Source organism: Vespa mandarinia, chromosome 4 (assembly GCF_050613455.1).
Source record: "Vespa mandarinia isolate Hongniang chromosome 4, ASM5061345v1, whole genome shotgun sequence".
Lineage (NCBI taxonomy): Eukaryota > Metazoa > Arthropoda > Insecta > Hymenoptera > Vespidae > Vespa > Vespa mandarinia.
This window is the reverse complement of record NC_140813.1, coordinates 8430001-8457272: the sequence shown is the minus strand read 5'-3', so window position 1 is coordinate 8457272 and position 27272 is coordinate 8430001. Positions and strand designations below refer to the sequence as shown.

General features: G+C 35.1%; 1 protein-coding gene across 7 annotated transcripts in view; it reads right to left on the bottom strand.

Annotated features, from left to right (window-relative positions):
• Positions 1–27272, bottom strand: part of LOC118443181 (uncharacterized) — a 181235-nt gene that overhangs the window by 128467 nt on the left and 25496 nt on the right. For 4 of the 7 annotated variants that reach the window (XM_035869739.2, XM_035869740.2, XM_085656386.1 and 1 more), the window contains exon 2: positions 18140–18678. In XM_035869739.2, coding sequence (XP_035725632.2) covers positions 18140–18377 — 238 coding nt within the window. In that variant the 5' untranslated portion in view covers positions 18378–18678. Of the gene's footprint in view, positions 1–18139; positions 18679–19200; positions 19599–27272 lie in introns of those variants that run through there. The other 3 variants (XM_085656385.1, XM_035869736.2, XM_035869734.2) reach the window with 3 other exon arrangements.

Below are 27272 nucleotides of genomic sequence, written 5' to 3'. Positions count from 1 at the left end.
TTTTATTCCTCTTGTAACCGTTGCGACGAGTTGATGCCTCCTGAAGACCCTCGTCTCGTCGGAATGGTCTATAGCTATCTCCTTTTTCTCACTTTTATTCCCTTGTTCGAACGAGAATTTATGTTTTACGGAAATCTTTGTAGTTCCATAAGACTGATCAGATCAAAATCAAAACTAAAAAGATCAAACTGCTTATATATTTATATATACATATATATATATATGTAAATTTTTTTATTATATATAGAATAATAATAAACAATGTAAAAAAAGATGAACAATAAAATCATGAAATATTTTTAATTAATTACAGACTTAAAAACGTTACTGCGTATTATAAAGATTCACATATCGAAATAAGAATCAATGATTTATTTTTCTTCTACAAGTTGAATAAAATACATTATCGAAAGCTATTCGAGTGGCACGGTACTAAAATCAAAGTGTTTCCGGCTCACAATTTCTCGATGCATCGAAAGTAAAGTACCTACGAGAAATAAACCATTTTAAAGTTCCATTACCTATATATTTCCTCTATTCTGACAGGTCAATCTCGTCAAATCGGCAGTAAAAACAGAATGCTTTGCGAATAAACTTCTGCTATGGGATTTACTTCACAAAGAAACTCGAGATGAATTTCCTATCGCGAAGTCAATAGAAATAAATAATTTCGTTCCGGAAAGGTTTTTATGAATAATATCCAAGGATTCAAATTGAAATACATTCCAATATACTATTACTTTAAGCTACGTTCCTTAAAAAATTGTCAATTCTTTTCTAGACATTGAAGAATAAAATTGATTCGTTTGTATATCTATTTTTCTAATATATGCATTACTGTATAAAAGTACATTCTTACATATATACATTCATATATATGTATATCATTTCTCTCTCTCTCTCTCTCTCTCTCTCTCTCTCTCTCTCTCTCTCTCTCTGTCTCTGTCTCTATTTATCATATTTTCCATTCAATTTTACTATACTCATGAATATCAAAAAGTTGATCATTATGGTATTACGGTAGGTCAAAATACACGATAATCATTATTTTACGAATTACCGTAATTCATTCCTACTAAAATTCAAATTCGTGATCTTAAATCAAGAAAAGACAAAAGAAAAAGAAAACGAAAACGATGCCGTTGATAAAAGAAAAAACAAAAAAAAAAAAAAAAAAGAACGAAAGGAAGAAGAAAGAAATGAAAAATACCTATTCTTCTTCTATCTCGTCGAGTTTTCTTGTCGAGCTCAAAAGGAATTCACACGAATATAGCGAAAAGCAGAGAACATCTGGAACATGGGATCGACCATTGGTCGGTAGTAGTCGATTCAGGTTTTCTCGCGTGGCTTTTCGCCCTTTTCCTTTCGTCCCATCCTTCTCGGCATTCTTTCCTTCCCCCTTTTTTTTTTTTTTACTCTTCGATCCAACGTCGCGACGAGCGACGACGTCGAAAGAAAATCCCCGAGATTTTCCTTGGATTTTCCGAAACCACGGACCGAAAAGTCCAAAGGGAAGACTTCTGGGAGAAACGAGTCGATCGCGAAACGTCGAAGATGAGGAAGAAAGAGATAAAATGAGAGAGATAGAAGGAGAGTTTTAAGGGAAGCAAGGAATCGTACGTGCTTAACATCACGAAGCAACGTTTATAACCAGAAACGCGTTTAGAACTCTACACTCTCTCTTTCTTTCTCTTTCTTTCTCTCTTTCTCTCTCTCTCTCTCTCTCTCTCTCTCTCTCTCTCTCTCTCTTTTAATTTTCTAACGATCGCCTTTTCCACTTTTATACAAGCCTCGAATATCGACTTTGTAGTATACCTTGTGGAAACTATCGGCAAACTAAACGTTCTCTCTTCAACATTTTGCACGATCTTTTAATTGTCTTTATTTTATCGTTACGCAATAACTTAAATAAATATCTTGAAATAAGCTTTCGAAATGTATTATTAGAATAAAGCAGAAGATTTCGAAATGAGCTATTACGTTCGATCTACCAATTTGTATTCCATAAAAATTTCATCATTGGTATTATGCGATTATGCATTATAAATACGAGTTCTATCACGATACCATCGATAACTATATCCCTTACGGTATAATAGCATTTCTCTTGGCTAAATTGATCGGTTATATCGTGCCGAAGTTAGCGGCAATATAACGATCGACGTTAAATTTCATTGAGCAGCTTTTAATGAAGGCTTACCAACGGGATTATTCAAATGTCCATTTGTCCAAACGAAAGTAGCACGCTACGAGAATGAGAGGTTAAGAGTGAATAAGGGGTAGGAATAGAGATAGAGAGGGAAAGAGGAGTTTGTCGCAACTCTATCGTGTGCTCGAGTGCGAATAAAAAAAAAAAAAAAAATTCGAATCGTAGTGGGACCTATAGAAGCGAAAGGAATAGAACAAGATGGACTTTGATTAAATTGCTTCGTTCGAATGGAAAGAGAGATGAGGTGGAAGAGGAAAGGAAGTAAAGTAAGTCGTTGAGCGAGAGATATATTCTTTCCTCTATTTCTTTTTCTATCATTTTCTTTCTTCTTGTTCTTTTCTTCTTTTGTCTTTTGTCTTTCTTTTTTGTTTTTCTTTCTTTCTTATATGCATATATATATATATATATATATATATATATATATATATATACAACTGCAATGCCAACAGATATCGTTCTAACCGCAAAAAGAACGAAAAAGAATAAATGAGAGAAAAAGAGAAAGCAAGAATATGAGGAAGAGAGGGATAGCAAAAAAGAAGAAAGAGAAATAGCATTTAAGATGGAAGAGCCCGAGGAAGTTTTCATTAAAGCTCCGTTGACGCATTCAGGACGTTTTAATTTCGTGAGGAAATAACAAGCGGATTATTCGGGGTGGCTCGCTTCGAAGAACTTAATGACACTTTACCACTGATGGACTGGACAATGCAAAATGCTGGATTATCTTCTTGAGTTAAAATTTGATTAGCGAATTGCTAGCCGAAAAGGTCATAGTAGAAAAAATATATTAGATCATTCGACAAGTTCTATTCGTTTTTTTTTTAGCAAAAGAAATTGTACGCCAAAAAAGCCAGAGAAAAGAATTTTTCGATAGATCTAATATCAATAACGATTAAATTTCATAAAAAAAAAATATTCCATTTAAAATGTTTACGAATAATATAACCGAGGAATAAACTAAATTGTAAAGTATTTTTAGATTCTCGGATTAATCGAAACGATCATAGATAATTCTTAAAACGTCTAAGCATTATACACATAACCAATGATGACCCGAAAAAAGAAAAAGAAAAAGAAGACATTTCAAGAAAATAAAACTAAATGAAAGTTCAAGCTACGCTTTGTTTACTCGAAAGAAGATCTTGATATCGTTGTTTCCAGCACGAACGATCGAAGAAGAAAAGAATATCTCTGACAAAAAGAAACGTAAGAAAAGGAAGAAATAGAAAAAAAAAGAAAAAAAAGGAAAAGAAGAAGGGAAAGAAAATGGTAAGAAATCGTGGCGAATTTTCTGAAAAAAAAACAGTCTTCGTCATAATGAGGTTTTATAAAAATCCCTATGGACCGTAGAGGACCCATTCCACTACCTTTTCCTTTTTCTTTTTCTTTCTACGTCGAAAGCCGGTTACCCGTCCAAAGCAAATGAGTTCATTAATATTCCGCCATGGTATATTCATATACGATGTGTAAGATCGAGTTAAAACGAACGAAAACTGCCTTCTTATATATTAAAAAGCAAAGAAATCCGTGCGGCAAACTTGTCCGCGGTGGGTAAAATTGTTGTTTCCTTCTTCACTCTCTTCCTTTAATTCTCTCTCTCTCTTTCTCTCTCTCTCTCTCTCTCTTTCTCTCTCTCTTTTTCTCTTATGCACGTGTGCTCGTACACGATATTTCCCGAAGTATAAACGTGACCATATCATGGAACGTTCGAGGAAAGTAATACTAGTAGTACTAGTAATCCGACGTCGTTCGCGAGTACAAACGCGCAAGCTTTTTGAATTATTTTTAATCCTACAGTAAGCTCTTCTCTTCCCTCTCTCTCTCCCTCCCTCTTTCTCTCTCTCTCTCTCTTTCTCTCTCTCTCTCTTTCTCTTTCTCCCTTTCTGTCTACCTATCTATCTATCTATTTATATATCTATCTCACTTTCTCTCTCTCTCTCTCTCTCTTTCTTTCTCTCTCTTTCTCTCTTCGTCTATCTCGTTTTTTTCTCTCTTCTTTTCAGCAGAATTCTTTTTTCCAGACTATCAAGTCTCCCTTGTAATTTAATTCGCCGGCAAAGCGGAACTCATTAGAAAATAATACGCTAGTAGCTCGCATATATTTCGAATCCTAAAAGCTCCTTTTAGGATTCTTCAGGTTCGTACTTTTCGTAGAAATAGGAACTGTTGAGAGAATTGGGAGAAACCAAGAAAGGTAACTGGAAATAAAGAGAAAGAGGAATTGAGTCAGAAAGAGAGAGAGAGAGAGAGAGAGAGAGAGAGAGAGAGAGAGAGAATGAGAGAGAGACAGATAGATAGATGGATAGACAGACAGAAAGAGAGAGAGAGAGATGGTAGTTACTAGGCTTTGCTTGAAGGAAAAAGGAAAAAAAAGAGAGAGGAAGAGAGAAAGAGAGAGAAGGGGAGGAGAGAAAGAGAGAGAAACGTATACAGGCACATCCTGCGAGTAGAATTTTAAGCGAGCAGATCCAGGAAATTAGGAAGATTTGATCAGCCAGTCCTGGAATTACAAATAACCTCATTATCATGGCACGAGCGAGCACAGCCAGGAGAGAGAAAGAGAAAGAGAGAGAGAGAGAGATGGGTGGAGAGAAAGAGAAAAAAAGAAAGAAAGAAAAAACGTCGTAACTAGAGCATTGCCCCTCGCGATTTATACTGCCGAATTTCCTTTTTACTTGCTAGCTGAGCGAGCTAGATAGAAGGGTGATTAGGTGATTTAAATGAAGGTCCTATGTTACTCGATTAAACACGCGTTCGCGAAAACTCCGGTTTTTTTCTATGTTAAAAGAAAAAGAGAGAGAGAGAGAGAGAGAGAGAAAGAGAATGAGAGTGGAAGAGAGAGAAAATGAAAATGAGAGAGAGAGAGAGAGAGAGAGAGAGAGAAAAGGAAAAAAGAAAAAAAGAAAAGAAGTGAGAAAAAAATAGAGGAAAAAAACAAAAGATATTCGCGAAGAAATGAGAAAGAGGAAACTACAGAATGCAGAAACATTAGATTCATTATTTTCACTCGAGAGAAAATTGAATTCGATAGAATTGGCTTAGAGAGCTATACTAGCTGCCCTGTATTAGATTTGGATAGTGAGAAAAAAATAACGTTAAAAAAATACTGAACGATTAAACGATTTAGACGATGGCATAGTGGATTCGTCACAAACAATACTTTTGTGTAACACGTTACAGCTGAAACACTGATGTTAATCGCACATGATACCATCTACTGGCCATTGTGTTCGCTATGCGAAGGGGTGAAATAAACGGGAAGGGGGTTAAAAAGAAGAGGTATAGCGAATAGTATCGCTACTATCGCCCCAAATAACACAACGTAACATTCAAAATTGTTTCGAGATTTATATACCTATATAGCAGTTAGCAACGCGAGAGCCAGTTAACGGGTAACAAATTTTAGGTAATTCATTCGGAACGTAAAGGAGGCTCTCGAGTGAAAAATTCGATGCTCGATGCGAAATATCAGAACAAAAAGAAAAAATAGACAGATAAAACATTATTTATAAACAAATAAATTGTTTACAAATTTATTGAATAAATTATCATTAAATAATCGCAAAACTGTTCGTCAATGAATGTACGTCAATTAAAATACCATACTTTCGACATATTCTTAATTTTATATTTTTTCCTATCCTTATTTTAGTCAATTACTTATTTATTAAATAATAATAATACTTATTTATTAAATTTACTCTAATGTTTATAATTAAATTAATTTAATTATTTGTAAAACAATATAGCGAGATGGTAAAAAAGAAATTACCTTTTAAAATTGTCCTCGTTTGTAGACCCCACGAATATATTTGTCGAAATGAAACTAAATATAAGACAGATGGATCGATACGATGATCTGTATAATTTCTTGAAAGAACCATTGACACAATGACTTATATAAATTCTTAGAATTTACACGCTCAGCTGAACGACATAAACATGTTTCTCTGTTTATTACGAATCGTATTAGTATTTACTATTCGGCCACGTACTCATTGTAATCATGAATACAGACTTTAAAAGGTCATATATCTTCGAAACGAAAAGTCGTAGAGATGTGAAATAAAAACAAATAAAAAAAAATCTTTTCTTTTTATCTAATTGTTTTAATATCATCGTTATCGTACGATCGATATCTTCAAGATTTCGTAATTCCAATTTCATCTATATTCGATATATATCATTTAAAAATGATTTTCTTATTGTATTGTATATTATATAGTACAATTTTTAATATATTATTGTGGGATAAAAGGCTTTAGAACTAGCTAGTCGTGTGTATGTGTGTGAAATATGCCGGTCGACAAATGCATAGAAATATGGGAAGTTCCAGAGCTTGCTTGTCATATGTGTATGTGGATACGTGAAATATATCGATCGACAGATGAACGAAGAGTTAGAAGGCTCTAGAGCTTGGCAGTCGCCTGTATGTGTACATGTGTGAGGTATGCCAGTATCACAGATGGAACAGAGAGACATCAGATTCCAAAAGCTAGCTAGTCGTATGTATGTGTGCATGCGTAAAGTAAGTCGATCGATAGATAAATAAAGAAATGGAAGGTTCTACATTAATTGGTTGTATGCATATGCGAGATGCGTATGATTATGAAAAGAAAACATCTGAGATATTGGGATATATGATCAAAGGCGGTGAAGTGAATGGGCAAGAGAGTTTTGAATTGTGAATCTTGAACGAAACAACGATAACGTCCAATGAGTGACGTATCAATAAAACAAGCGAGAGCAACCAGCGAATAGCATAACAGCGAAATAATAAAAGGATTAGCGAGTCAGCGAACAGCAAACAGCGTGTAACATTATATCTTTTATACTTTTACATTTATTAAATATATTTTCAATATTTAATCAATAGTCGAACACAACGTTGTTTTCTTTAGCATTGCGCCTGTCTATCAATAGAGTAAAAATTAATCTGCCATCAATTTTCAACAACATTAATAATATTTTTTCCTACATTGTTATACAGTATTTTCTGATAAAGATATAACTATATTAATATAACATTATTTTCAATAATACTTATATTATTACGATATTTATAAGGATTAAAAAAAGAAGTACAAAATGCTCGATATATAAACGCATCAGCTAAAGAATATTTAACATATTGATTTATTTCTCGTTCTTTACTTAGAAACGAGCTCGTATAAGAGTTATGAAATGAATTAAATGTAAAATCCTATCTCTTAGAACTCGACTGCCAACCCTCAACTACTTTGTCACGAAACTCGAGCTTTTCATCGTTATACAGAATTGCAGTTCTCGACAAATATTTGTATTCGTGTATAGTAAGGTTGAGGAGTAGCATGAAAAGTCAGAGTTTTTTTTATTTTTTTATTTTCTTTATTTTCTTTTTACTTTTCGCACAATCTCCATCGCGCGTGTCGCTTGAGAGATCTTTGAATGTTTTCCATCTTTCAAAGACACGACTTATTCGAGTCCAAACGTTTACTTTGATGTGCTCTTAAGTGGTGTGGACTTGTACGATTTTCAACGAAAGTATTTAAAAATTAATCCTGAACGGGACCAACAAAAATGCTTTACATTTTTGTATTTAGTAAGCGAAAAAATCGATTTGTTACACTAGTTTACCTAATTTCTACCATATACCAATTACATTACTACATCATATTTTAATTTTAAAATGTTTATAATTAAACGAGCACCGGATTGTTGAACTAATCAGATAATTTATTTAAAACTTTAAGTAATAATTTTCGCTATGATAGATAAACTGTTTGTAAATTTTAATAGATTTTAATTTAGTTATCTTGTGACCATAGTTAATTGGAAATAGTTTGCATTCAAAAGCTTACCATATGTATATGTATAATTATATAGATATATAATAAATAATAATAAATATATACATATATTTACTATATGATATATGATGTATTTAGAATTTCAAACAAAATTAAAATATTCCATTTGTACTAAAAGTTAGATCATGAGCACATTTTTTATAATAGTGACTACATAAGACATTTCCGATGTTTATACCTAAAGGAGAGAGAGAGAGAGAGAGAGAGAGAGAGAGACGCAAACGGGAAAAATATAAATTCGAACGAAGAGAGGAAAGATAAATTGCAAATCGGATTAATTATCACTAGCATGCACTCTGAGCGCTATATCGCCGGCGCCTGAAGAATAATTACTACGCGGATTTTACATTTAATTTATGCATTCCGTGTAAAAATAGAACACCGTGGTATTTTAACGTTTTCTAAATTACACTAGTTCCATTATTAGAGACTTGAAGTCTACGAAGCTCGATGTTGTTTTAGTAAATATTCAAAAGAGGGTTCCTGAACACCCGAAGATAAATCAATTTCATATCTCTTATAGTTTATTGTTATAATTTATTGATATATGTAAAACAATAATAGATCATCAAGAAACGATAATATTAAGAGAACAAAGAAAACAACGATTATGTATTATATATTAAAATCCCCTATTTTTCCTCAACCAAAAATAGGAATTCAAGAGAAAGGGGGAAGAAGAAAGAGAGAGAGAGAGAGAGAGAGAGAGAAAGAGAAGAGAGAGAAGGGAGGAAACTGCAAGAGGGTGCCTTCGCGGCCGTTGCTTGATGTATTCCGAATTAATGCAAACAGCTAATGTTATGTTAATGCCTCTTGCAATAGTATTAGTAATGCTATCTTGGGTATCGTAAATACGAAGTGGAATAATTTCCATGTTAACCTACTACAAATACGAGAGATATATTCGAAAAGGTTTTCACTGGAAAAATCCAAGAATTGAATTACAGGTCGACGATGTCAAGTTTGATTTTTTCGTTGAGTCTCATCGTTACTCGATCAAAGATAATAAAAAATGGTAATGAAAAATCATTTAAACTACGAGATAAACTTACCCTGTATATTACCGTATTAAAGAAAAAACTTAAAAATATTGAATATAAAGAGATCACGAAATACAAAAACCTGACAACCATGCTTTTATTTTAATATGTACTATACCTTGAAAAGGAAATAAATTTTTCCGCTTTAATACGTATTATGACGAAGAAAGGAAGATTCTTTAGTCGACAGAAAGATAAATATTTCTCTTTTCAAAGCTATAACTAAAATTTTATTTGATTCAGACGACTACATAATTTAAAATATTTTCATCAGCTGAATCGTTTGGAAAAAAATCTTCTCTTCTAAATATGTCTTTTGTCCATCAGTTGACGTCGATTGATACTTAACTCGTTAGATATATTTTATCTGAAAATATTTAATGAAAAAGAGGAACAACCCTTACTTTGATCAATCCTCAGTAAAAAATTTCTTCCAAAATTTCTTCTTAGATCGGCTCGCTTTCGACAAAATTCAACTTTCTCCGTTAAAAATTATATTTTTTTCCATAGAATCTTATATTTATTATTATTTAATATCAATTATAATATACAACAATATAAATTAAATAAGTAATATGAATTAAAAAAGAAAAAAGATATGAAATATATTCGGAATAAATTTTAGGAAGTCTTCGTTTAAGCGAATATTGATTTTAAATTAAAATTTTCAAGACGATTTATGCGGCTATTTAAATTATAAGATTGATATGTATTAGTGAGCATAAATTTTAATAAGTAACTTATAAATACACGAAAATATTTCGGCAAATTTAAAATTAAAATTTGTATCTTTTTATCCTTTTTGTTTTTAATTACTTCCGTAACAAAATTAAAAAGATTTTGTACTGATGACCGATAATATTTCAAATATTTCTATAAAGTTTGAATTATATTTTTGTCATACATATGCGATCTTTTACGTATCTTTTAATATTAAAAATATTTCTCATTTTTTAATCAAAAATCGAATCGAATTGAAATTATTCATGAATGATCATAGGATATAACTTAATTTTTAATATAAATTTCAAATTAATCTATTTGGCTGTTTAAACGTTAGAATGAATGAACACATATACACATACACACACGTATACATATACATAAACTTACAATTCGATATAAAATGTAAAGATCTAAAACGATTTTTGATATCCGAAATCGTTTAAGAGATAATTGTCCGTAACACTTTTCGCTATATCAAGAACATAAGGAACTCTGTAGTTGTGCTTAAAAAGAGAAAGAAAAGGTCGGTGTAAATACATTAGCGAGGCGGTCGGTCACGCAAGCGAGCCAACTTAGCCGGCAGCTTTTCCTGCGCTTTGGACACTCGGAAAAGTTTCGAAATTAATTCAGTTAGTCTCGTCTGTTCGCTTCGCGCGAACTGCCTCGGGACATTTACCGAGAACGCGAGCGGAAGCACGGAACGGAAACGACGATGTCGCCAACGCGATGCCACCCCTTAAAAGAGGGTGGAAGAGGATGAAAAGGGGTTTGGTAAGGGCACTGATGTTCGCGAAAAGGACGAGACATTTCGCTTCGTCGACGTTCCCAACGGATTTTCGGAGTATTTCTTTCTCTCTCTCTCTCTCTCTCCCTTTCTCTCTTTCTCTTTTACTTGCAAGTTCGTAAGCTCTCTTTCCTCGTTACGATGCAAGAAGGAAAATTCACGCCCGTCGAAAGTCCTCGTCCGAACGTCTATCGACTCTAAAATAAATTACGACTGGGTGCGCGGACCTCGTGCCGAGCTTGCAAGCTCATTTACAACCAAAAGCGTCCTCTCGTTACCGACGTGCGCGTTTCGCGTTTCTCCTCCCTATCGGGCGGCAATTAACACGAGACAGATTACTGCAAAAAATTCTCCTGCAAAGTATCTCCCTCTCTCATTCTTCGTCTTTCTTTCTCTCTCTTTATTTTTCATTCTTCCTTCTTATTTTAATTCTCCTCGGTCTAGGAAAACTATGTTTTCCGTTTTTATCGATAACGCTCATGGTAAACGATTTTTCCTACTTTTTCTACTTGGAATCATTTATAATTAATGTTTCACTGGTAACACGACTATGAATTTGTGACTTATATATGTATATATGTTGATGTCAAGAAAAATTACGGAATAAAATATGGAATTTATAAAGGAGATTTAGAAAGGAATGTAGAAAGGAAAGAAAAATTAAACATGGTAAGCTTCCTTGCCGATTTTCAACGTTAACCCCGTTATTCGCGACAGAGGGACATCCCATCACAACGAGGATTCGCTGAAGCAAAGAAAACGCCGGAAGGACGTACTTCGAGAAGAATTTTTGCTACATTCACAATGCATGAAACAACGGAGAGCTTTTTCGTGCACGTACGCATAAAGGAAAGAAGACAAGCGTGGTCTTTAGATGGGAACATTAAAAATAGCGTTACGTTCTCGCATTCGTGTAAAATCCTTCCTTCGTGTAAGTTGATTCTTTATTTTAGAAGGTAACACTTTTATTTTACCATAGTTCAAAAAAGTTTCTTTGCACGATACTCGAGCAAGAGTTTTGCTTTCTTAAAGGACAAACTTGCATTAAACTAAAATTCGATTACGTCTTCTGAAAAAGAAGAAAAGAAAAGAAAAATGAGAAAAAAAAAAGAGAGGAAGAACAATCAAAGAAAAATAAAAACATTCGAATACATAGGAACCGTACCGATCATGTCTCAAAGAATAAAATAATTGGACAATTGTTTCCTTTTTTTCTTTATTTTTTTTTATTTTTTTATTTTTTTGAGAAAGACGACATAATAATACGAAAGACAGATGGCGTTCGTATATTTCGGTAAAAGACATCAAAGACGAAAAGCGCACTTTCCATAAATTCTCGTTATTTATCAACGTCGAGATCCACTAATGTAATACCTTTCCTATACGCGTTCTTGAACCCGCCCTTGCAATAGAGCGCGCGAGTGCGAGCTAGCGAGAGTGAGAGAGATAGAAAGAGAGAGAGAGAAAGAGAGAGAGAGAAAGAGAGAGAGAGAAAGAGAGAGAGAGAGAGAGAGAGAGGGAAGGTAAGATATAAGTATAGCTACAGCGTGCGAAAGCTTCGTTGCTTCTGTGCGAAAGCTTCGTTGCTTCTGTGCCGAATCGATTTTGATCGCATATTGGAGGAGCTCACGTCGATACTCGAGAACGGAAGCCCCAGCAGCTCGTTACGTACCCAACAATTAATTACTCCCTTCGTAAAACTGCGGGACGCCGACAATTTGTCTTCATTGGCGAGACGACTTATCAGAGAAGAAAAGAGGGAGGACGACTTAACAGAAAGAAAAAGAGCTGAAGAGAGAAGCTTTGAAAAGCGAAGAAGTAGAGAAAGAGGAAGAGATCCGAAGCGAAAATGAAGAAAAAGGAGTATACGAGAAGGGAAAGAAGAAGAAAAAGAAGAAGAAAAAAAAGAGGAAGAAGGAAGAGTAACGTTAAGGGAGGGAGCGAAGGGGGAGACGGTAAGTAGGAGATGTTGGTGAACACACAGCAACGTGGCTGCTTCTCGTTCTACTACTATCGGACCATCCATCAATTGTTTTATAATATCGTGGCGTCGTTTGTCAATCTTTTTTGCCCTGCGGACACTTCGCTATCGTCTCTCTCAGTCTTGCGTGTCGAACATGCGCTCGCGTGCACATATATCACTTATATATATATATATATATATATATATATATATATATATATATATATATATTACGATATAACTTTCTCTACAGATCAGGTCGTTACCACTCGACTAACGTAATACGGACTAAAATTCGAAAACTATCTGCCCTCAATGAAACTATATTTCTTATAAGATTATTTTCTTCTGATTTATATACATTCCTTTTTTATTAATGATAAACTAATCAATTCAATTATTTATGTATATTATTATGAGATTCATGATATAGGATCAATGAGAATCATATCTTATTGAAAGATTGAACGAAATTAATTTTTCTATTGTTCTCGAATATATTTATAAAAATTTCATTAATTTTATGAAACAATCATATGACCATAACTTGTTACTTGATAGTTAATATGTTAATTCGTCTGTTATTGTTTTGAACTTAATAACAATTACAAATTTTCAATTTTCTAGGTACTAATCGAAAGTATCAATCAACGTACAACCCACATTGAACCTTTTCCAATATACTTGAAACATCGAAGCAACGGCGAAATCGCGTTTTCGTAACTCCATACTCCGGATAAAGTTGGAGTTTACGCGACGTTAGGTTCGTTAGGTCGCTAATACCGCGTAGCCCAAAGCTCTCGGTATTTCACTTAAACGTGCTGTTCTCCTATATGCCACCACGCGCCCGAGCGAAATTGGATATGGACGGAAAGTAAAGAGGGAAGGGCTGGCTGTTGCGATATCGATGTTACGTAGACCACGACAAGCTATATTCGTCTGGGGAACAGAGAGAGAGAGAGAAAGAGAGAGAGAGAGAGAGAGAGAGAGAGAGAGAGAGAGAGGGATGGAGAAAGAAAAAGAGAGAAAGAGAACGAGAGAGAAAGAGACTTTTTGAGAGAACGTTTTATTTAATGCCATGACCATTAGTCACCATCAAGCGGGCCATTGGAAGTCGCGAAATATCGTCGGCTGGCTCGGCCTTTGACCTTACCAACCTCTAACCACCCACCTTAATCTTAACCGGGCTCCTCGGCAGAGCTTTTCCTTTTCGAGGGCAGGGAGACGATTCATCGTTCCGAAACGAAAGCTGCCCGATGACGAGGATAATAAGGACTCGTTAGCTTTCGCGTAACTCGATGGAAAAAAAAAAGAGAGAAAAAAAATGAAGAAAATCAGTCCGTGACTCCGCTCTCTTTTGAATTCAAGCTTGACTCCATATATCTACTTACACATGTATATATGTACGAGCTCGCACATATTGAAAGACCCGAATGATTTCTTTTTCTCAGCGATTGCCCCTATAAAATCGGCTATTTAAAATCTCCACAATTTTTCCATTCCTAACGGAGATCCACTACCTTCACGTCCATTTCCTCTTTCTACTCCTCCTCCTACTTCTTCTACTCTTACTTCTACTCCTGTTCCTCTGCCTCATATCCTGAACTACAGCAAGACTCGTGCTTGAACCAGTTTAAAACGTGCAATTTTTCAATCTCGATAATGCACGTCGAGACGCGCTATTAAATCAACGTTTTATCGCTTATCCTACTCGCGTTAATTCATACTTTCCGCTTTCATATTTTCGCGCCTCGTACGACGAGGATGAAACTCTATTCGTCTTGTACCTCCTGAGGCTCTTCGAATATCTTTCGAAGAATGATTTTCTTATCCTCGATATTAAACGTTCCAATCGATTCCAATGAATTGCAAAGATAAAAGAGAAAAAAAATTTTCTTCTCGATCTCGAAAAAGAGATTCGAGATCAAGCGTCCGTGAAATGTAGTAGGTAGAATGATGCGCAGAAACTAGAAAATTTTCTCAATAAATATGAAGTCCTCTAGAATATAAAGAAAAAGATTTCACGTTTTTCCACGAGATAGTTATCTTTGATCTTTCAAAAAAAAAAAAAATAAATAAATAAATAAAAAACATTCTCTTATGAGATATAACGTAAAACTCTTTGAATTTTTATTCGGCACAGACTCATCCGACATCAAAAGAAAATCAGTCCGGCCTTTCTTTTATACTATCATCACGATGATAATCACATATTATTATTATTGTAAAAACGTGAAAATGAAAATGAGACGATAACAGAAACATATACAAAGTATCAAAGTTGACATTTTATCCACGATAAAGATATACTTTTATACACATGTTATTATATTATATTTTTACTATTAAAATTTTTAGAATAAACCGAACAAATAAAAACATCCTCACGTTCTACAAAAGTCTTTTGTAAAATTTCTATAAAATCGAGTCGACCTTTCGTTAATTTTTACTTCTATTAAATTATTATTTATATTATCAAGCTGCTAAAACTTTTTATAACATTTTCTGCTACGATGGATAAATTCTGTTATAAAATTTTATTAGATTTGCTTCGGTTGATTCGTTGCTTTGGTTTAAAAAAAGATTTACTTTTTACGAGAACAGACATATACACGTACATTTATAAAATGTTATGATTCATGGAAAACTTCAAACAAAATTAAAAACTTTCATTTGTGTCAACAGTTATAGCAAGCGAACGCCTTTCACGAAGGTGATTGCATAAGACGCTCCCGGCAGTGGTGCCTAAAAAAATGAAGAGAAAAAAAAAAGATGAAAAGAGGGAGGAGAGGTAGAGAAAAGAGATAGGTAAAAAGGAAACCAAAAGGATGCCGGGCGATGGACTTTCGTAGCAAAAGAATCTTCTGCAGGCTCTTTTTTCTTTTCGTGAGTCGTTTGGAACTTCTTACGAATCCCGAATATTCTCTCATCCTTTTCATTCTTCCTTCGAAACTCGAATCTCGGCTCGCGTGACACGCAAGAAAGCTGGTCTAACCGAAAGGTACGAGAAAAGAAAAGTTTCAGTCTTAGGAGAATCTCAAAAAGGGTATCTGTTGCTAAACTCTCCGAATTGTCCTAGAAAAATTCTTGGCGAACGGCGAATACTCTCGTTGGAGCATCGACGAATCTCCGTGAACTATAGAAAGGGATTACCACATCTATGTCTGTGTGTTTTTCTATATGTAGCTTAGCTTTGTATAAAACTTTCGTGGAATTGTCTCCTAGTTTCCCGTACGAGATCTTCAAAGTCCAAAACGAAGGGAAATATTCGGCTAAAAAGAAGAAGAAGAAGAAGAGAAAAGAGAATTTTCGATTGGACGTTTTCAGAGCCAAACAAGACGTTTTTTCGATTTCCTCGCAATACCTTTTTCGCATTTCTTTTTTGATGGAAACTGTTTGTAAAATAAACTTTCTCGGATAATAAGGATCGTGCCGAGATAAAAATCGTTCAGAAAGAAATAACGAATAGCAAAATATCATGGGATTTTCTCTTGTCGAGATTAAACCAGGACCAGGGACCGGACGAAGGAATGAAGACTAAACATGTTCAACAAATAACAAAGACTCAAATATAAAAGAAAGAGAAAAAAAGAAATAGAGAGAAAGAGATAGAGAGAGAGAGAGAGAGAGAGAAAGAAAATAAGAAAAATATAAAATCGTTGCTACATTGTATCTTACACAGGTGCATTTCTCAATGTGTACCCACTTGTATATATCGTACATAAGAGAAAGGAAAGAAGAGAGAGAGGGAGAGAGAGAGAGAGAGAGAAAAGAATACGCAGTTTTCAAGGTAGATCCTTGAATCGCGTAGAGAAGAAAGGAAAAAAGTGTAGCTTGTTGGAGGTGGAAAATGCGAGAAGGATGAAAGTCGAAAGCTCCGTACGGAGTAAGAAAGACAGACAAACAAAGAGAGTAAGAGAGAGAGAGAGAGAGAGAGAGAGAAAGAGAGAGAGAGAGAGAGGAAAAGAGAGAGAGGGAAAGAGAGAGAGAGAGAGAGAAAGGAAAAGAGAGAGAGGGAAAGAGAGAGAGAGAGAGAGAAATACAGAAAGAGAGACGAGACACTGAGGGAAATAAAAAGGAATTGTCATCGTACGGGTGGATGCAACCATCCTTGTAACCATACCAAGAGCGAACGGCCAAGTTTGCTGGCTTTAACTCTTTTCTCTATCCACCATTCTCCAGACCCTCTTCACAGCCACTGTCATTTGTTTTTACGTTTACTCCTCGTCGTTCCTTATAAAATCCGACGGTCTCTTACCCTTCCAATTCTCCCCATCGTATACCGACAGCCGCGAAGCCGTTCGTACCGAGCTCCAATGTGAGATTTTCAAGCGTCGAAAAAGGTAAGAGGGTGTTTCCAACGTGGTAGAGAGAAAGAGAAAGAGAGAGAGAGAGAGAAAGAGAGAAAGAGAAAGAGAGAAAGAGAGAGAGATAGATAGAGAGAGAGAGAGAGAGAAAGAGAAAGAGAGAAAGAGAGAGAGATAGAGAGAGAGAGAGAGAGAAAGAGAAAGAGAGAAAGAGAGAGAGATAGAGAGAGAGAGAGAAAGGGAGAGGAAACCGAAGATTGCCACGGCGTTTGAACTCATCTAAACGAGAAAGCATCCAAACCATTTTCTCTCTCTCTCTCTCCCTCTCTCTATCTATCTATCTATCTATGTATCTATCTATCTATCTATCTATCTATCTTTCTCTATCTCTCTTTCATTCTTTATTTTTTCTTTTTAAGAAAAATAAAAGAAAAAAAGCTGACAGAAAATTTCGAAGTCTCGTTGAAATGCCTTCGTTTCTCTTTTTCTCATCCACAAGGCAATACTCATTGAAACGGTCCCGGTTCGAGATAGAAAGAGAAGGAAATTTTTAAGGTAAAAATCTTAACTCCGACTCTTTTGGACCATCTCCTTACGACTAAATGAAACTTATACAGATAGAACTTCGAAAAGGTAAAAGTTCGTTGGATCGTTTGAGGAACTCATAGCACCGCGTTACTAGATTTTATAGTAAACCTCAAAACCGGATTTACCGACAGTGTGATAGCGATAGTAACGTTCCAACGTTGAAAGTTTCCTTTGCGAATAAGCGGAAGATAAACACCAAGACCGACTTAAAGAGAGAGAGAGAGGGGGAGTGCCTTAACCTTTTCTCTCTCTCTCTTTCTCTCTCTCTCTCTCTCTCTCTCAGAGCAAGTCCTTCCAAGATCGAGAGTAATCTTTTTCTCTTCGACTTTTACGCTTCGCCTAAGTAGGATAATCTTACATCGAGTGCTATCGTAAATAAAGTATAGAGAGATTGGTATAGACGATGGTTTACAGATTTGATTAAACGCAAGACAAGCGATGAAAAAGTTTCTTTGAAAAAAGTATTCGTATATTTCTCTCTTGTGATGTTGAAAGAAGGTAAAAGAAAAAGAAAAAGAAAAAGAAAAAAAGAAAAAGAAAAAAGAAAAAAGGAAAGGAAAGAAAAGAGGAGAAAAAGAAACAGAGTAAATCGGAACTTTTTCATCGCGACAGCCGTTAAAACGGAACGACTTTTATTAAAAGAACAAGTTATGATACATGAGAGAATACTCACAAATGGTAAGATTGGAGGGCTTTACGATTTTCGGACAGACCCTGAAGAGGCCGAGTTTGAAGCGTACGCTGACGAAATTTGGTGAGTTATTCGATAGGTACGACAACGGGATCTTCTCTTCTGTATGAAGCCAAGCTGGACCCAACAACGCAGTACTTAAAGCTGCCAATGCTGCGAGGCCGCACACCACGCCGCATCTCGTCAATCTTGTACCACCAGGACCACTCGAGCCACACATCCTGTCTTCGATAATGATTCAGACTCTATTCTTTATCTGGAGAATGCATCGTTCGTTAAAAAGGATCACCTAGTTGACGCGACGTTGTTATTTTCTATAGACGTCTCTCGATGGCTTTGTACTTCTCGTCGATTCATTCTTCGCTTTCCTGTAAATGTTCTCTTTCAAAATGTGTATATTTGTCCTCTCTTCTTAATCACGTTTTGTACACTCGCGTTTATTAACAACTTCGTAATATCTCATTAATTTTCTTAATGATTCCCATGAGTTTCATCTTGTCGATCATTATTGAAATTATATCCTATAAAGAAATGAAATGAAATCATAAATAAAGTAAAACGATCGTAAATCAAATATGATATTTTCCTATATATATATATATAGATCCGATTTCAACTATTGTATTATTGATCATTATTCGCTGGGAAGAACTTGTTTACGAGAATTCGAACGAGCGAACGTGGTAATCGAGACGACGGTTAACGCGATAACGAACGCCCAGCCGGTGCACTTTTAATTGTGTGTCTTGGATTTCAACCGTTCATGAATATTCCGTGCACGAAATAAAGGACATTTATTCGGGATAACGTTCGATATTACAGCATAATTGGAAGTTATAATATAACACGTGGTTAGGCCAAAGAAGAAGGTAAAATCATGAGTAGAAGATAACGAGTAACGGTATATCAGAAAAAGGATGAATAATTTTAACGCCGGACTTTCCCCTACTTTAAATCCAAAACCTCTTATCGGCCTCGTTATTTTGAAAACGATACCATAATTCAGCGGATCATCATAGGGTAATTTCTATGCGAATACGTACATATGGCCGGCACTTTCGAGCCGGTGGCGATTTGTCGGTCGAATAGCGATAACGCCGTCCTCGTTCGATGAAAGCGAATAATCCGGCCTCGATAAGCGAGTTATCGAGACTCCATCGAGTTTGACTTTATCGATTCTCTCTCTCTCTCACTTTCTCTTTTTCTCTTTCTCTTTCTCTATGTCTCTCTATCTATCTATCTATGTGTCTGTCTGTCTGTCTGTCTGTCTATCTATCTATTTATCTCTTTCTCGCTTTCTGTCTCTCCACTAGGGAATCGGCTCTCTCGATCCGGCTCTCTCGACCGCATACCACATGGCTTAATGCACGATTCGACTTCTTCGATTTTCGATCGTCTAGGAGACCTACGAGAAATCCTATTTCACTCTAAAAGATTTAACGCTTTTAACTTCCGCAAAAATGCCCCCATACCCGTCTATCTATACATTTTATTCTTTCCTCTCCTTACTCGTCCACTACACTTGGCATTTCCCTCTCCCTCTACTTTTTCCCATTCAAATTCTTTTCACTCTGTACAATTTAAATAAATTGCTAAACGATAATGAGGACACGAAATGATCCATGAAATCACTTGAAAACACGGATTATTATTATTTTTAGTTCGTACCAAGTGAACCGAAGGAAAAGTAAAAAACTTCGATATTTATCGAACGATAGGGAGAATCGAAGTTTGATCGATCAATATAGTATGTACATACATACGAATAGTTTGCGTTATTTAACAGAAATATGAATATGTATTAGACAGATGTTCGTTGATGCGTCAACGAGAATCCTTGACGCTTTAACGGAATTCGTCGGTTCGGAGTCTGATTCGAGGCAATGCAAACGATCACTTTGCTAATTACTCTACAAGAGTTTAATAGAATAAACGAGGGTTAGGGAGGAGGGGGAGAGAAAAAAGAAAAGAAAAAAGAGAAACACCAGATCGCAAGTTTATTTCGATTAAAAATTACTTTTGACTCACTCTTTTAAAATTCAAGAAGAAACATTTAGATAGACGACGATCGAAAGAAAGTAAAAATTTCTCTTTCTGTTCACGGAATATCGAGAATTAGTGAGCACAGAATTCGTGATCCGTATCGAATGGGGCGATTCTCGAAGGGGCCGAATTTCGCAAGAAGAATTTGAAATTAACCTAGGAAAACATTTCGCTTTTCGAATAAATTCCACATATGAACACGATCCGATCGTGAAAAGCTAGATTTCAATCGAAAACATTAAACGATTTCGTAGTCGTTTATAAGAGAATAAAAGGAAGACAAAGGTTTAGACAGGTTTAGATAGAAAAATGAAAAGAGTATAAAAGAGGTATAGGGGGAATATTCGGAGTGTGAAGAAACAAAAGGTATCCCGATAGCCCATTTGTTCATCGGCTTGGATCGTCACCAAGCCATTTTTATTGGCAGCAGTCAGGATGTTGAACAAGCGGATGGTTCGACGTGGAATTCGTTGACTGCGTGGACCGTACGAAAGAACAAAATGGTATTACGTTCGCCGTGGAGGATGAGAAGAAACGTAAAGAGAACGAGTTGGAAGCAAGCAGGATTCGGATTCGTTTTAAATGGCCAACTACATGACCGATTGTGCGCCAGACGATCTCGTGAATGACGAGTACGTATACGTGCAAAAAATATCTCGTACGTTCTCTTAGAGATGTAAATATAAATATTACGCGTATACGTATAGACATATATAAATGGAAATGTGCGATAGGAAAACACGAGGTACGAATTTTAATTACCCTATCCGTTGAACAATTGTTCTCTTATTCAAAATTATTATCCAATTACAGATAATAATGTAAAATGTTCTTAATTTTTCGTTAGTCGAATATTGTTTTTCTCTTCGTGACAATTTTAATAATTTTTCTTTTTTTCTTTTTATTCTTACAAAGGAAAAATGAAAACAACGAACATTACACTATTTTTATTATAATCCTTAATAATGAAACGTATGACAATAGATAGTCATGAATAATCACGTCGTACGATCTATTTTATTCGATTCTATTGCTTTTTACTCATCACGTTTTCGATTACTCCATTTCACACTTTTCCAAAGAGCAGGAGCACGAACTTCGCCCTTCGTGCGTAACTTATAAATAAGTTTTTCCTCAGGCGACCTCGGGTTTGCAATTTGTTCTACTCGATATGCGGTCGTACAGCGAGAGAATTTTCTATCGGTCCAGTGAAAAGCGATCGACATCGGTTCTACTCTGCGAGATACGTTATTCCCTACCGACGCCAAGAAAACGTGAGGAATCCACTCGACGAGATACTCTGAATCCACTTCCCCGTCTCTCTCTCTCTCTCTCTCTCTCTCCCTCTTTCTCTCTCTCCCTCTCTCTCTTCCCCTTCATATCTTTTTCTGTATAATACACATCCCCAATAAATGATTATAAACACTATAGTATATATTCCATACGGTGTAAAAGAAGGGTAACTCGTTTTCGCCTCTTTATCATTCGTAACGTGTGCATCCGTTCGTGGCGTACATTTCAAACGATTATAATGTATACCATATTTCGCGAAATGTCAACATCGAACAACGAACTATCAATTTGTTAACAGTCAAGCATTTTTTTATCTTCTTTTTATATATACATATATATATATATATATATATATATATATATATATATAGAGTATGAGTATATATATATATATAGATATATATACTCATAAGATTTTTTTCTAGCTACTGAAAATGATCTTATAATAATTAATTATATGTACTAGACACAACGGATGGGAGAAAGGGATCAAAGACTGAACATGATTACTTCTAGAAAAAATCAAATATATGACAACTTTAATATAACTTCGAAGATGTAAATTAAATAGATAGCTAAATCATTCAGAAGGAAATATATTTTAGATATTTTTATTCAATATATATAAATATATATAAATATGAATTATTTGATGAAACGAATGTATGGAAAGAGATTAAAGGAAGAATATATAAAATAATAGTCGAACTAATACTGATCAATATGATAGAAATAACACCAGATACGTTTAAAAATAATAAGTTTTTTAAAACAACAGAGAAACCAAAATTCATTGAAAAATTTCAAGAGAAATTTTATCCGATAAAAATAGAAAGAAAAATATCAGAAAGGAACGCAACATATGAGATATTAAGAAATAAGTGTAAATAACATATAAGCAGAATAGAAGAAAGGAGAATTGTAAAAATTGTTAAAGATGAATCATCAATTTGAAGAAAAAGTATTGATAACCAAACGTAAAAGACGAAACGATAATTTAAATCTATAATCAATCAATAAATGAAATTGACACAGAGTTCTAGAAAGAAAGAAAGAAGAAAAAGAAAAACAGCTTTACTTAAATTCATAATTAATTGATTAAATTGAGAGATATGTTTTATTTTGATCTGTTTATTCTTATATTTTATTTATTCTAAAATAATGGGAATATCGAAATCAAAAAAAAACGTTTAGCAAATTTCATCATCTTAATGTAACATTAAAAAACTTTTATACAAACATATAAACTTGAACGCAATACATTTTTCGATTCGAGAAAATAACACGGTCGGCTAAATAATCGGTTATGTGTGCGTGTGTGTGTGTGTGTGTGTGTGTGTGTGTGAGAGAGAGAGAGAGAGAAAGTCTACGTTTCCTCAAGAATTTGTTAATATAATTAAACTCTATTCGTACAGTGATCTTTAGCGTTACGTTCAAACTGCAAGAAAAAGAAATCAAATTCTTTAAAAGCTCTCATAATAAAAGTCTTTCTCCTTTCATACGATATAATATCTTAATTTTAAGATATTCGCATCGCCTTTTCTCTTTTTATTTTCGGCAAAAAAGAATAAAACAAAACGAATTTTACAAAAAATTTCAATCCTCTTGCCATTGGTATACTTTTAACCCTTCAACCACGTTAACAATTCCCATTACCGTGAAGTCTCTCGAAGTAAAAGAAAGAAAAAAGGCAAGACGAATGATGAGTAAAAAAAAGGAAATAAGAAAGAGAAAGAAAGAGAGAGAGAGATCGTTTTCTCTCTTCTCTAGCACACCTTTTCTCTAGGAAACGGAAGAAAAGGAGAATATCGATTACGGCAAGTAGAAAAGCGATCGGCCGGATGGGCCCATATCGTACGATCCCTTTTTCCTTTTTCAACCCCTCGAAAGGCCATCTACGGGTTATTTCGTGCAAGCACGCGAAACTACGGTGTACGAAACGTTCGTTCCGCCACTCCTTCTTCCATCCATTCGAATCTCTGAAAAAAGAAAAGCTCCGGTTTTCTCCAGCGGCACTTTCTCTCTCTCTCTCTCTCTCTCTCTCTCTCTCTCTCTCTGTCTCTCTCTCTGTCTCTCTCGCTCTTTCGCTCTCTCTCTCTCTTTTTCTCTATCTCTTTCCCTTTTTTCTTTCTCTCTCGATCCAAGAGAAATACGTCAACGATAATAGTGGCCCTGCGCTTTCTACCATCGAGCAGTAGCAGCATCCTCTCTCTTCGCCCCCTGATCCTTCTCTTTTTCAAGCTGCCCACGATAACGGCAATCGGAATTAATTTCTTCGAGAGCGAGCAAACGTTTTAATGGTTTTTTCACATAACTAGAAATCCATTAACGGTCTACCCTGGCTAAGCTTCCTTCTCTTCTCTTTCTCTTTATCTGTCTTTCTCTCTTTCTCCTAACGCCACCCTTCCCTACCACTCTTGGTAACATCGCACGGTCGAAGAATTACGCGTTTTTTACTCTTCCAACGGTACCTACCCACCTCGCGTTATTCGCAATGGTAGTGGTGGCGGTGATGGTGGTGGTGGGAGGTGAGGATGGTGGTCCGTGCTCTCTCCAATCCCTTTTCACAAGTGCGATTTCTGCACCGTTTCAACCAACCCTATCGTTATTTCCCCTTCTCTCTCTCTCTCTCTCTCTCTCTCTTTCCTCACTACGGACACTTTCCATCCTTCATATCAACCACTCCTTTCTCTCTCTCAACCATTCCTTTCTCTCTCTCTCACACTTCCTCTCTTTCTCTCTCTCTCTCTCTCTCTCTATCTTTCTATATCCATCTCTCTCTGAGCCCCCTTCACCGCGAATATATCTTCGAAGTCATTCACCGTTGCGCACCCTTATCGCGCTCGGAGCGGATACGCCACTTCCACGAATTTTGCAGGAATTACGAGCGTTGACAAAGAGCGACGTGCGGTGAGTGGAGAAGAGAAGCGTTCCTGCCTATGTGCCATACAATGAAAGCAAAAGGGATAGAAGGAGTGAGGGATACAGAAAGAGAAAGAGAGAGAGAGAAAGAGAGAGAGAGAGAGAAATCTGCCATCATCACCAACACTTTCATAGAAAGTCGTTTTCTTTTTTCGACTATAGATATATGAAAACCAACCATAATGTTTGCCTTTCAAACGAGATTTCTGTCTATTCGGACCAACCTTCGATATAGACCAATCCTATCGATGTTAAAATCACATGTTTTTATACGAATAAGGAGTAGTAGTCGAGAAAAGGAAAGAGATATAGAAAGAGAACTAGTGATGGGGATGATCGAATCTCAAAATCCTTTTAAACTAATTTTACCGAGTAAATGTTAAGTGTTACATTATCCCTTTACTTTAAGATTTAAAATACGATTGTAACCAACTCGGAAAATGTTTCGTAAGTTTTGATTTATTTGATCAATCCAATTCGTCTTCCATTCAGACAATTAATATACCAACTGTTTCCTATTTTATGGATTTATTAACGCATGCACGTGTATAGAAGCACTCGAAACAAACCGCTTATAATATTTTTTGAAAGAAGGAAAGAAAAAAAAAATAGAAAAATGAAAAATAAAGGAAAGAAAGAAGTAACTACAAAAGCGATAAGAAAAATTCGATGGTTCAAATAAATGTAGTGTAAAAGTCTACGAAAGATTTCAAGTTCACGTCCTTATCTTCCTTAAACCGTCGCGACGATACAAAGTTTCGAAGAGAGAAAAAGGAAGAAAAAGGAAAGTAAAGAAAAGAAAAGAAAAGAAAAGCAGAAAAAAGAAGAGAAAAGAAAAGCGATTTATAAAAAGAAGAGAAAAGAAAGGAAGACGGGAGGGAAGGAGGGAGGGAGGAATGAAGAGCAGGCAATGGCATCGCTCACTAGACGAAAACGGGAGCGTTAATGCTAAGACGGACGTTGGCCTTTCTAGCCGTGAATGGTGGTCGGTTCGAACTTTTAATTACTTGGTACTTAAGAGGTGGTGGTAAGAAAGAGAAAGAGAGAAAAAGAGAGAAAGAGAGAGACTCGAAGCAAACGTGGAAGCAGGATCTAAGAAAAAGACAGAAAGAAAAAGAGAAAGAGAGAAAAGAAAAGAGAAAGAGAGAAGAGAAAAGAGAAGGTTGCAGACTTTGAAATGAGCAGAACGACAGAACTTTCGCGTTGGTAAAATAGGTTTTACCCACTCGAAACTACCTCCTAACAAGACCGAAAATCTTCCGAACGTTTCTTCGGACAAGCTTCGCAGCTTCAAGAACTTTGAATGATCTCCTTTTCTCTAGCGAATAAACGTGAACGCGACCGACCGATCAGTACTTCCAATCTTTCTTGTTTTTTTCTTTTCCTTTATTTTTCTTTTTTACTTTTTTAACCATGATCGCAAAGAATTCCTTCTGATCTCGACTAATTGCAAAAAATATAACAAACGATTATTTTCAAAATTAATTGAAATATTCGAAATCTCTTCTTTTCTTTTTTTTTATCTGGATTTTTGCATTCTATATCGAGTGTTTGTATATTCACTCTATCATCCAAATAGTCTAAATGGATTGACATAAAATTTTTAGTATAATAAAAATAAAGTTACTCGCAATGAGAATCCACAAGTAATTTCAATTTAATCCAATTTTCAGTTTTGAAACAGCAGATATTTTAAAACTTCAAAATTTTCGAAGAAATTGCATACACAACTGGAATTCTACAGAATTTTTCAAAATAATATGAGATATAACCATACATTTGTTCGAAATTTTTTATGGAAACAATCAAAGATAATGGAGATATTAAAATTTTAATTTGTCGACTTAACGATGTATCTCCATCTGACCTCTCCGACTAAAACGAAGGGTTGGTTTTTCTACTTCTTTATCACCGAACGAAAATCATTTCGCAAAACATTCTGAGCATTCTCCTCTTTTGAATTTATGTTCTCGTGTAAATGTATTTACCTTGTGAAAAGTTTCACGAGCATTCACTGGGGATAATTAATTTAGGTGATATTACTTCGAATTAGAACGGGAAAAACGATACAATGGATGCTATTCGTTCTTCTTTTTTTCTGTTCTTTTCTTTGGTACCCATATACATAAACACACACACACACACACACATAGTTTTGTTCGATAGTTTACAGAGCTCTTACAAAACCGAAAAAAAAATATTTCGAATAAAATGTTTCGCTGGTTACCGCAGAAATTTGAAGTGTTCTTGTAGTACGCGGGATCACAAAAAACAAAAATATTATATTCTCCATGACATCGGAAACAATCGATTTCGTAACCTGGTACGATACAATGTCATTCGATTCTTTACCGAACAAAATTGATCAAATGAAGTAAAAGTATACATCGATATATGATATTTATCGAATTAAAAAAAAAAAAAAAAAAAAAAAAAAAAAAATAGAAAAAGAAACTGACGTTATATACAAAAGTAAAATAAAATGAGATAAAAAGAAATTCTCTCAATAAAATGCAATTATTAAAGCGGTTAAAAATAAACGAATAAAATTTTACGTATTGCCGTAAAATTTTACAAACGATTAAATAAACTAACTTGCAAAAAGGAACAGCGATTCGAGAAAACGAGGTATTAAATGCGCTTTACAATCTGATACCAGTCCACGGTTTGCGTTACTTCGCTTATTAAAATCGATACACGTTCTGTCCGGATGGTAGAGATATATCATATACACATATATTTCAACGCGTGTCCATCAGCAAACAGCACTCGTACCATAATTTGCAAAAGGGTACATACGTATACTTGTGAAGAATATTTTAATACAGAATTTTTAATGAATAACGAAACAATAAAT